This window comes from Manacus vitellinus, unplaced genomic scaffold (assembly GCF_001715985.3).
Source record: "Manacus vitellinus isolate BGI_N305 unplaced genomic scaffold, ASM171598v3 scaffold_9_pilon, whole genome shotgun sequence".
NCBI lineage: Eukaryota > Metazoa > Chordata > Aves > Passeriformes > Pipridae > Manacus > Manacus vitellinus.
Window position 1 is genome coordinate 19,520,988 of NW_021940917.1, and position 12,583 is coordinate 19,533,570.

The following is a 12,583-nucleotide window of genomic DNA, read 5'->3' on the forward strand; positions in this document are numbered from 1 at the left end:
ATTCTTTGGCAATAGCTAGAATGAGCTAGATCCTAATTTTAATTGGAGTTTGTGCCTATTACATGGTCTCCTTATTTCATTTATTATTTCCCAGAATTGGATTTGAACCTGCTGCCTATGTAGGGCAAAATTATGCACTGTTTCTAATCCCAGAAACTGTAAAAGGCAAGGTTTTAAAATGTTCAGTTCTCCCAGTTTAGGGCTGGATTTGTAAAGGAGACAGTTCCCCAGCCAGACACTGAAATAAGCACTGGATTTCAAGCACTGGGTAATGCAGTGGCTTCTAGTCCTCTGCAGTGCCTAATATCAGGTTTCCAGAGGAGCTCTACATCCAACGGAGGTCTTGGTAGCATTTCTGTGTCCAGCGAAACTGTCAGAAAACAGACCTCTTGCTGGTGCTCTGGGAAGCTTTTGTCTTCTAGCTTTCCCTCTGCCCTCCCCCCCCTTCAGTGGACCGATGATCATACCATCGTTAAACATTTACTGTGCTAACAGGGTAAAAAAGGGGTAAATAAGTCCATGCAATTTTTTTTTTTTTTCAGGCAGGGTTTTGGCTTTGTTTCGTGGCTGGGTTTTTTATGTTTTGTTTGTTTGTTTGTTCGGTTTGGGGTTTTGTTTGTGTGGGGTTTTTGTTGCTGTTGTTTTCGTTTGTTTGTTTGGGGCTGTTTCTCACCGGAGGTCTGTGAAGGCGAGCCTGCAAAACCAGTGAATCTGCGGGCGCACGCAGGGAGCAATCAAACATCAAACGAAATGTGCGCATTCATGTTCCTGTCCTGGATGTAAATGAATTGGCTGAATGAACACAGTCGGGGAGAAAACCCAGCCCCGACTCCGCGGTTTTCCTCACCTGCCAGCCCTGTGGCCACCCCGGGCATTTCTCTGGCGAACACCCCGTCTCCCACGGGGGGCTTTCGCGACCCGCTCCCGTCGGCTCACACGCCGGCTTCATTTTCTGGCGTTGCCGCAAAAAAAGGGTGCCGCCTGTGCTCGAAATGGGATCTTCCACTATTTAGCAAGGCTTTGCTGAATGAGTCATCAGCGCCGGCTGGTATTGGCTGGGCTGGTGAGCACCCAAGGGATTGCCTGGCAGAGGCTGCGAGGCCTCGCTTCATTCACAGAAATGTGGGGATGCTAGCCAGCCCTTTCATTCACACGCTCAGAATCTCATTCACGTTTTGCAGTCTCGCTAGCCGCTTCTAATGAAGACAGTCGTTCGGGAGCAGTAGGGTTTTCTGGGCTGTAGAGACACGTAAAAATAGGCTGTGGTGTGTATACTTGCTGTTGCTGTGCTAGGAGAATGAAGAGAGGAATGCATGCTGTGAGGATGCTGTAGCAGGTTTGCAGTGTGGTGATGAAAGGCTGTTCTGCAGATCAGTAGAAACCTGCTTTTACATTGACTAAGACATTGCCATTATTCATCACTGCTGGGATAAGAGGTGCTGATTTAATTCAATATGTCATGAATATACTAATTAAATACCTGTATTTGAGCTGGCTGTTTCACTGTATTTGCACGTTGTATACTGCAGCCTTTAGCAATGGGAGGAGGAAGGAATTCCATAGGATTTTTTCCTTTAAGTTGTGCTGCAGTTAGTCATGTATTTAAGAAATAGCTTTGCACTGTGCAACTTTTCTGGTCTGAATTTCTTTATAATGCAGTGTATTTTCCTACATCCGAAAGATGTTTTGCAAAGCAGATTGATTTATAGGAAAAAGCCATATGGCTTGTGATGGGCATTGTGTGTCACAATGCTGTACATATTTTGTCTTTAAAAAAAAAAAAAAGTGGGAAACATTAAATACCTGCTTTCTGCATGTTTTGCTACTTCTCAGATCAAGTGTTTTTGACTAACATGCTAAATAAAGACCATTTTTTTGTTTTTCACTGCAGGATGTCAGTTTGCTGCTCTCTGGACTTTTTAATATTATTTCAGGTTTTCGAGTTTTTCAGAATTAAACCAAACATTCCAGTGAATTGAAGATCTTCTTCCTGTCTTTCTTCAGAGTGAATATCAGTGGTGAAAGAAAAAAACATCTGTTAAGCCTGTTGTCAGACATCAGAAAAATGCTTTTCTTCACACATAGGTACTTATGTAATTCCTGAATTAAAATAGAATGTTCTTGTGGAGTAATGGGGAGAAGGATTTCTTTGTCAAAATTGGGATATAACAGTTTCTGTGAGGGACAGCATTGACAAAAAGGCACTGTTAGACTGCTTTTGTGGGAGAAAATGTCTATATTCCTTAGTTCTGTCATCTGTTCTGAAAACCTTTAAGGTGCCTGTGTTTTGTTGCAGGCACAGGAGAGAAGGGGTATATGTATGTAAATATTATCCAAGTATTTGCTATCTAATTGTGATTTCTTTATAGATTCACAAATGTGTGAGGTGGAAGAATTTTAACAGAAGAATAAAGTGTGATGTTTCATAAAGGCTATTAATTCAGTTTTGAAGGTAATTGCCTTTGGTACTAAAAGGGTGGTGGGAGGGGATACGAATTAAAGGTTGAAAGGAAATATCTGTTTGAGAAGATAGGAAAAGGAAATTTGAGAATTGATTGGTAGCTAGTGTGCTGTAAGTGGGTGGATGTGGTTTTTTTTTTTTCCTTCTCTCTCTCTTTTTTTTTTTTTTTTTTTTTTTTTTTGGCTACAGGAAGTGATTTGCAGTGTTCACAGCCTTTTGTTGAAAAGGGTCCTTCTCATTTGTGTGAGTCATGCTTTTGCTGTGAGCGAGTTGGCAGCTCTAAGCAGGACTGGGATCTCAGTCACAGAAAACTGTTACTTCACCCAACCTTAACAGGGAACCAAAAGAAATTGCTTAAAAATATACTTTTTTTTTTCCTGCTTGTTTTTCCTTATACTCTTTGATTTTTTTTTTACCCCAAAATCTTGTTATCCGTCCGTGTCGTTATGAATCGTGTGCTATGCTAGTGCAGGCATCTCCTGCCTTGGCATCAGATTTGCCAGAACATATGCAGGAGAGCAGATAGAAGGGCATGCTTCAACGTAACAAGTATAACCGCTTCAGGAATGATTCTGTGACATCAGTTGATGATCTTATTCACAATTTGTCCATGAACAGCAAAGTCTCAGCAGTTGCTACGACTTCAGCTTCACCTTCGTACCTGGTCTCGACAGAGGTTCTCCGCAAGGACCACGAAGATGGACCCACCACCCTGTGTAGCCTTATCCATAAAGTGTCCCACTTGAAACTCTCTAGCACAGGCAGCCTTTTGGGTATCAAAAACCTCTCCTCTGCAGTAAAGGAGCTTGCTGTCTCCAAGTTGCAGGGAAGCTCGAGTGCTTCTAGTTCAGCAGCAGGGGCTTCAGACAACACATGTAACCTTGTCTCTGCCACTTCGTGTTCTCAGCAGGACGCGAGCAAGATGAGTATGGGGAAAAAGGCACGGTCAGAGGAAATGCACCTGGGAGGTGAAGATTGGAATCAAAGTAGCAGCTTTGTCAGTAAACCCTCTCGAGGATGGCTGCACTCGAATGAGAAGATCCTGGGACCTGGTGTGACGTACATTGTGAAGGTTGGTCTGTTTTCTTCCATTCTCTGTTTTAATCAATGGAAAATCCTCTGCTGGTTTTGCAGACAGGCTAGTCAGGCTGAAAGGATCTCTATTTGTATATTGCTTTTTTGGTGCATAATACATGGAATGTAAATGCAGGAAGGCAGGGTTGGGAAGCTGTGTTAATTTGTTTCATTAGAGCAAACCTGCAAATAATGTTCTACAGCTGTGTGAAAATACTGTTCCTAAGCTAAAAGCTGATTTTGTTACTTTTTGGTTTGGCTTTTTTTTCCTTCTTCTGAATTTAGGTTTTCAGTGTTATCTAGCATACTGTATATATCTTGGATACGTAGCCTTTCAATATGTCTGGTGCAATATACAGGAGGAAAGAAGGAGCCCTTGATGTGAGAAAAACTGTTAATCATGCATGATTTTTCAGTTTGAAAATACCTCTCAGGGCAGGTGTGTTTCTAAACTGAAATGATATTTGAAATCTTAGGGAAGTAAGGCAGAGAGCACAATTCTTATTGTGTTCCACAAATAGAAATACTGTAGGGGGTAGAGCAGGAAAATGCAGCTTGTTTTACATAATGAGGATTCAGCCACCTTAAATGTTATTGCTCTTTTCAGTTCATTGATACAGCATGTCAAGAGCAGAGGTTTTTAGGTTTACAGGGTGATATTTCCATATGCTTTGAAAGTATTTTGAAACCACCTGTTAAATTAGAGCCTTCAAGAGAAGGGTATGTGCAACGTTTTTTGTAGTTAGGTAAGATTCTGGTTACACCTTTCAGCATAAAGTTTCAGTGCAGAAAGTATAAAAGTAACATTATTTTCCAGGATTTGTTCTTCAGTTGCCATATTTTATTTGCCAAGTGGCTTTTGTATTGAATGTTAAACTGTTTTGTAACAGACTACCAATATTACAGGTCTATTTTTAATCTCATCTTATTTTTGGCATAAGAGTCACAGTGTGACTTTATTTCAGGATGCTCTAAAACTGAGTGACACCCCTGTTACTTAACTCTCACTGCTTCTTCTCCAGTCTCATTATCAAAAGCAGAGTGCACATTTAACTGTTGAAGGACTAGGAAGCAGATTTCATTTCTTTCTGTTAGTGGTGATGGAAGATTTTGCAAGTGGTGGTAGACTGAGGAAGTTGACCCATTCAGAGCACTACTGAAATTGTGCTGTCTTTTATACTACTCTGAAATTTACTGGAGCTACAAAGGAGTCAGTGCTACCTTTCAAGCCACAAACTGCTGCTCTGTTACTCTTCAAGTTTCTCGATAAAAATAACCCACTGGTGCTGGATATAGTGGTGTTGAGACTCTGATGTTCTTTTGCACAGAAATACTCTGGTTAACAGAAAGTCATTTTCACCTTAGCTCGGGGGACTCAACCATCTGACTTTTAATTTTGCTCAGGATAAGTGAGAATTCACTGCTGCTGTTTGTTTTACCTGAATTGGAAAGAGAATTAAAGTTATATAGAAATGGACTAACATTTAAAGTTAATAATTAACCTGTATCTAACAGAGATAGCATAACTGATATTTTAATCAGTTCAGTTGGTGTCAAATACCTAAAAGTGTATTTATACACATTGTGTATATCAGAATTTTCAAAATAAATCATTGGCACCATACAACTTTCTTTTAGGTGTTTGTTAATGTCATTAAAATGTATGGAACCTAGATTATTGTTCCTATTAAAAAAATTGGGTGATAACTTTGGCTTCATGCTCTCTGGCATGAGAGTGGTCTCTGGCACAGAGCAGTGGTCTCAGTATAAAAAAAAAGGTTGAAAATAAATACCAAAGTAAGTGGTTAATGAGTAAATGAAAATAAACTGATCCTGTTTAGTTCCTAATTTGCTTGTTTATTAAGTGTCTCAAAATTTTCCTCAGCAACTGCAGCATTCATACAGATAAGAAGTGCAGTTCCCAAATCCTCAAACATTGTTTGTTACCGAAGCTTTTATCCATTCAGGCCATCAAATCAATACACAGATAATGTCCACTGAAGGGAAACATTCCTTGGATACCTCATGGCTATATTGACTGTCTGGTGGACTCGTACCATGTTCAATTAGTACCACATGCCTTGCAGAAAATTCCATATGCCATTTGCTAAATGAGACGAAAATTCGATTTTTTTTTCAATAGCAAAACTTTTGTAGTTTTTGTGTGTAAATGTGCATCAGGTTACTATTTTCTCATTAATCCATGTTCAAAACATAAGATTAGCCACGGGACAGGGCTAATTGTAACTACTGGGCAGTTTGATAGCTGACACTAGAGTCTTCTGAAGAGGCACAAAATTCCTGTGTACAATGTATGGCAAATGTGAGACTTCACTGCTGTCCCCACATTTTCACACATTACTCCTCTTTAAAATGGGCAGTGTTTAATGCTTAAAAATCGGTGTAGGATTATGGTAAACAGTAGCTGTATTCTGATTTTTATGGTCTGCTATGATGGAATTATTTTCAGCCACAAAAATGCTGGCACTTTCTGTATTTTTTTTTCTCCTAGTGGATTTCATGTTGTATTTTTATATATTATTTTAATATAAAAATTTTCACCAAAAACCCCCACCATTTACTAATGACTTAGACAATGACCATAACCATATTAGGGGACATAAAGTTGTGAGTTACTGATGTTTTACTTAATGCTACTGCTGAACAGTTTAACAAATTATGAATTAATGACAAAAAAAAAAAAAAAAAGAAATAATTTGCTATTGTCATGGAAGTCATTGAAGAGCTCAGTGTTTTCCCCACAGTAGGAGTGATTACTATGGAGAGAGATTGTAAATGTTCCTGTTGTCAGAAAAATGAATACATAGAATAAAAAAAAGTGTAAAACTGAGTAATGTAAGGATGGTTAAAGATTTCAATGTAACCTTTGTGTCCAATGATAAATATCTACTGATGAGTTTAATTGGGAAATGTAATAGACATTTAGAGTTTTGTTACATTTAATTAAGAGCACAGTCAAGAGTCAAGAGGCAAATGATGTCTGTCTTTAGGTAACTCATGATTGGATTTTGTAACAAGTGTCAAAGAGTTTAAAATGCTCTTTCTCAGCAGCTCAAAACTAAATAAGCCAAAAATACTGTAGCATAATTTTATATACCTATGTGAAGTATATCTGAAAAAGCTAATGAGCCATAAAACCAGATAGAAATACAGTGTCTGGGAGAGAGGAAGAACTGCTTCATCCAAAAGAATCATCACAAGCCAGGCAAATATCTCAGTGAAAAGCACATTAAATTATTAATATTATAGCAAAGTATTTAAAGAGTATAATCCTAACTGCAATTATTTCTTTAATATTTTTACACTTTCATTCCTTGGGAGGGAGTAACAGCATATATATCTGATATGGAAAATAGACATCACTGTGATGCTGTTTGAACACATCACCACGTCAAGGCTTCAGTTCTGCAAACATTCCTGCACGACACTGTTTACGGGGAGCATTCCCTCTGAAATAAATTGAGGCTGCCTCTGTACACTGAAAGTTGTGTGTGAGCTTAAGGATGGACTGAATTGCTGTGTCTCCTTAGTGGCTAACCCAGACTTTGAAGCTCACCCTTAAATGGAGTTGACACAGTGGAAACTGCAACATATGTGGCCTTCCCCTAGAACACTTGAGGGCTCTTTGGAAGAATGTTTCTTTTTTTTATTTCTGTTCTAACCAGCATTAATTTCCTGTTTAAGAAGAAAAAACAAACCCACACCACACCAAAATTAACATAACAGCAAGACTTTTTTAGTTTCTCTCTTTGGTTGATGTTGAATTTATCTTCATTTTAGAAGAAAATTTGTGCAAGTTTTTTTGGTTTTCTTTTTTTTTTTTTTTTAGGTCAGATTCAATTTCTGCTTCTGTCAGTCAAATTGCAGGAGTGTTGATTGTTAGTCACTGATAGCTTGACACGGCCTGAGTAAAAACATACTCAGTAGGATTATGTGCATGTGTTTCTAATAATAAAGAGCACAGTCCCAGAGCATCCTGTTTGTAATGAGGTTTAAGAAGTGTGTTGTGTGTTTCAGTCATGTGGTGATAATAGGATAGAATACTGACTTTGGTTCAGAGTCTGCTATCCTCAGCACAGGTACCCAAACAGTGTTAGTAAAGACTAATGAAACTGGCTAACCATTGTGGATTTTAAAGCTGCATGCATGCAGATTAGGGGAGAGAGAAGGAAGTGACAAAGAGAGCGTTGGTTTTAGTAATTAAGCCCTCCCATTGTGCCATGTTCCTGTGAGATCAGTTAGTACCCTTTGCATTTTCTTTCACTGTTATTTGAACTATGAAAGAATGATATTGATGCCTGTTGCTCTCTCAAAAACTGTTCTTTTGATCTCCATGGATCTGAAATACTGTGGGTCTGTTTTACAGCCCACTGTTATGAAAAGACCATTTCTCACAGAAATTAGATCAGTTCCTACCAGCAGAAATCATACTGTAGAGTCTTTAATTATAATATTATTCTAATTACATGAATCAAGTATTATTACTGTACATTTGCACACCTTTCATAGGAAATAAAGCATGTATTGATTTCAGAGCTGAAGAATTCAGCTGTCAATGTGAATGTCTGTTCTTCAGTACATTTGGAGTGTTTGCAAATTGCCTTGGAAGCTTTGACATAATTTCCATGCCTAGGGTTATTTTGTGAGTGACATGCTCTGGACACTGTTAATGTTGATTTGAATAGCTGAAGTGAGAAATATTTTTGTTTAAAGCAAAAATTATGCACTCCTGCTAGTTATTTATCCTGCTAGTTATATATATCCTGCAGTTTTAAAATCCCCAGATGAATTTAGCTGGTCAGTTTTGGAGGTAAAAACTGCGTGCAGCCAGAATTTCTTCTGTGTTTTTCCTTGGAAATTGGGTGGTTGGTTTCTTTATTTGTCATCCGACAGCGTTTGCAGTAAGAATATTACGAGCCCAATCTAAATATCTGCCACTACAAACGTAAGGAAAACAGGTGAACCAAGATCCTCGGGGTTTCTGTGCTGCTGGAGACAAGGTACTCCTTTGTCCCAGGGACAGGGTGCTTCTTTCTCTCCTAGCCGAGAGAAATCTTGTCTCCACTAACACAGTAGCTATACTTGTGCTACAGCCTGGCTTTGTTTTGTAGAAGATAGTTCAGGTGAATGCACAAAGTATCAATATTAAATTTTCCTGTTGTTTACAATGAAAAAAACCCTCAGATCTACCCTGGTTTAGTGTCAGAGGAAACCAGTGTTTCCAGCTACTGACACTCTTTCAAGTTGGTTTACTCCCCTAAGCAATGAAATAAATTTCTTAGAGCAGGAGGGATTCAGTATTGTTTCTCTGCAATTCTACATAGTCATGTAATATTAATTTCATTTCATTCTATGTGTTTAGAACAAAAAGTGATGCAGCTCTACCTTTGTCTGCTCCAGGCAGGTCTGAGGCAGAACCTGTCCAAAAATGATGGGATTCGATGCCGTCATATTTCCAGTTGTCCCTTGTTTTCTGGGAGGGATTGGGTGCAATTCAATAATCTGGAATGTTCGTTTACTAAGTTAGATATTCCCCTAGGTTTTTCAAATAAATTTTCATGGGGCCAGGAAAGATTTCGGTCTCAAAAGAGTGAATCAGACCATCCGAGTCACAGCTAAAAGTTTAATGGCTAAAAAAAAAAGACCTTTGAAATTAGGCAGGAATGGCAACCAAAACCATAAACAATAAAAATAATAAAAATAAACATGGTATAGGATGGCACAAAGAAAAGAGCATGAGGTGGACAGAAAAAGCAGGGGTGCCGGGTTTAATTGCAGAACTCTTGGGATGAAGACCAGAGGTACATGTGGCATTCAGATGGAAAAGGACTCCTTCTGCCTCCCTGCATGTTTTGGATTTTCAGTTCCGACAGTGACAGGCCCTTCCGACATCACACCTCCAAATGCACAGATTAAAAAGCATAACAGTATAGTGTGTGTGTCAGATACTTAACAGAGGGTTGTATTTGGCATAGTGGAAAAGCACCTGTTAGATCCTCCATTTTCTGGGTCTGTGCTTTAGTAATACTCCTTATCAAGCAGTTCTACTTAATGACTGAGGCAGCATAAATTTTTTAATAATTGGATATATTTTCAGTGTTCATATTTAACAGTTTCAGATGTCTAATTATGATTTTCAACCATTGAAGCATAGTGTTTTGGCTGCAGAAGCTTTTGTGTGTTAAAGGAGTTCTGATGCAGAACATAAGCTGCTCCAGCTAATCTACATGATGGTTTAAAGGGAAATATATCTTAGTGGATATTCAAGGTAGCAGCAAAACAGTCTGGAAAGTTCACTGAATTAAAGTATGCAGCTGTGAAAATGAACCAATTCATTTGTGATACTGCAGTGCATACTCTAATTGGTTCACACTGCAATAATTGCATTCATCCATTATTATATATTTTTAAAATTAACTTTAAAAAGTGTAGGACTAAAGGTTCTGGGGTTTTTTTTTCCCAAGTGTAGTGTTTTTTAAAGAAAACTTTCAGCCCATACAAAGAATTGAGTCATAGTACAGAATGTGTTTACGTTTAAAATAATGGAATAAATCATTGTCCAATGTGTGAGCTTCTGATACTTGCATTTCTGAGGTTTTGCATGCAAAAGCTTTTGTCTGTAAGATAAGAACATAAGAAATACTGTTCACACAAAACTGCCGATATGGTTTTTTTTTCTGAAATCTTGTGAAAGCCCAGTTCATTTAGCATCTGTACAGCAAAAATATTTTTGACCGTGATGCTGGCAATCTTGTTTCATCCACCTACAGGTATGAAATAAGAAAAAGGTATTTTCTTTGAAGGTGTTTTGTTTTCAACCCCATTTGAGATGGAGATTAGAAAATTGTCAGAAGCAAAATTTGTTTCTCTTGTTACATCTTTCCCCTTGCTAGCAAGAAATAAGACCTTAGAGTTAACTTAAGAAATTGCTTTTCAAGATAAGATAAAATATGTTCTTCTTTTCCTAGCTGAAGCCTTCACCTTTTTTTTTAAGGGGTTCTGAATCCTTACTGTGTGATTTTTTTGTAAGATGCTGCCAGAATGCTTTCACAGAGGACAGATTTAAAACCACTATAGGTACCAAATAGAATGGATTCTTCTTTTCTTACAGAGGTTTATGGGATATACTTTTATTTAACTATTTTATTACTGGTAAGATGCCCCAAACTCTCATATTGTGTGGAGATTTCTACAGTCAACAGAGGGAAACTATATGCTGAAATACAGTGAAAATATTGCACCTTGTTGCACAACTTTTTTTTAGGTATCTCTTATCCTCAGCAATTGATAGTATTTAATCACATAAAATCTTCATCATACTTCAGAGATGTGTTAACAGACATGGAAAGTAATGTTTAGTATTGCTTAGTGTTGTTTTTCCTTCTGTTCTGATGTCAGTGGCACCCAAGTATATTTTGTAAACATGACGCTCTGTCTGTGCCTCATCATCAGCAAGATTTGGAGGCATTCAACTGGTGTTATTCTCCAAGGCCTCTGTGTTTATATGACTCCTTGGCTACTGAAGAAGCACTTTGCAGGTTTTCTGATCTTTATGGGAGAAAAAGGAATAACCTATTGCCAGCTTTTTCAGGGTGTTGGCAAATCTTGATAACTTTTTATATATATATATATGGTATATCAGTTTATTAATAGATATATACAGCTGTCCACTGAAATTTTAAAATAGTTATAAATATTTATGTACTGCATTTCAGAAATAATAAAAAATAGCAGACTTTTTTTGAGCCAAGGAATTTGGGCAAAAATTTTAAATATCAGTGGCACTGCATATTTGTGTATGCTTCCAGTCAATAGATAGGATTTCAAAGCCTGTGTAGAACAATATATACATGCACATGTATAGTATACATAAAAGTAGATATAAGTAAATAATTTTTTTGTTTTGTCCTGTTAAGGTGCCTTTATTCTTTATCACTTGAGCAACTCAATGCAAGAAAGGAGTGTAAGATAGAAAAATATGGTTACCTTCCTTTATTTAGAAGGTGATTTTTCTACTGTTAGTGGGTTAGACTTGGGATGAATTTAATTAAGTGAAAAGGTTTCACAGACTTTCAGTTTGAATTAATCAGTGCTAGGCACTTTGTTCTATAGTTGATCCCAGAATTTCTGTGGAATTCAGCCTCACTTGACTTATGATTGAAAGCCTTTATGAAAATCCCAAGGAAAATCACTGTAAAAGGATTTATGTGGTTAAAGCTAGATGTCTAGTAAATACACAGAAACTCACATTCAACTCAGTGAAAATTTTAAAATGTGAGCTCTCTTTTTATCATTTTGTGCTCCAGATGCTAAACAAACACTTTTTGTTTGGAGCAGCCTCCTGTGAAAATGTTTTATAACTCTACTATGGTAGTTAAATCAAGAGCTTATGAAGGCTACTTCCTTTACCAAAAAGTTTTACAGCATAATTTTAGTGGCATCCCTGTTATTGAAAACACAAGCATCCTGTTCAAAGAGTAAAATAGAGAAGTAAACATAATAAGTTGCCAAAATAGCATTGAATTATACTAACAATGTGTTAATTAATGAATCTAAGTACATGAGTCAGGGAATTAATTTCTGGGAGGCACTGGTCTCATGCACCAAATGCCTGTGTTTGCCTTCTAAATCCCTTTATTATTGCAGTTGTGCACACCTGAGCCTCGAGTTCAAACAGGATAAGCCAAGTCATTGAAAGTGTTGGCTATCATTCGCCAGTTGAGAATTGTTATTCTGCTTATATTAAGACATATAATCTATTTTTATGCTACAGAAATCAGTAATTGTACAAGAGGAAACAGCAAGGAGCTAGGTGTTGGCCAAAGTTGGCAGTATTCTTGGGAAAACTGTGTTCTCTCATCCACCATTGAAGAAACAAACCACCTGTTTCCAAGAGGAGCACAACTGACAGTCACATGCATCATCATTTGTACTAGTTTAGAAGCTCTGTTGGTTTACTTGTCTCATGGAGCATTTTGTGATGATAAATTTACAGCTGAATGGTTGAGGCTTATTTGCAGCTGAGCT

General features: G+C 37.7%; 1 protein-coding gene across 7 annotated transcripts in view; it reads left to right on the top strand.

Moving 5' to 3' along the window:
* The first annotated feature begins 215 nt into the window (after nucleotides 1-215).
* Nucleotides 216-12,583, top strand: part of SHC3 (SHC adaptor protein 3) — a 56,493-nt gene continuing 44,125 nt past the window's right edge. Inside the window, exons 1-4 of one of the 7 annotated variants that reach the window (XM_029965425.1) lie at nucleotides 216-268; nucleotides 1,892-2,085; nucleotides 2,370-2,452; nucleotides 3,372-3,533. In XM_029965425.1, coding sequence (XP_029821285.1) covers nucleotides 3,384-3,533 — 150 coding nt within the window. In that variant the 5' untranslated portion in view covers nucleotides 216-268; nucleotides 1,892-2,085; nucleotides 2,370-2,452; nucleotides 3,372-3,383. Of the gene's footprint in view, nucleotides 269-1,128; nucleotides 1,437-1,891; nucleotides 2,086-2,369; nucleotides 2,453-2,688; nucleotides 3,534-12,583 lie in introns of those variants that run through there. The other 6 variants (XM_029965423.1, XM_029965422.1, XM_029965424.1 and 3 more) reach the window with 6 other exon arrangements.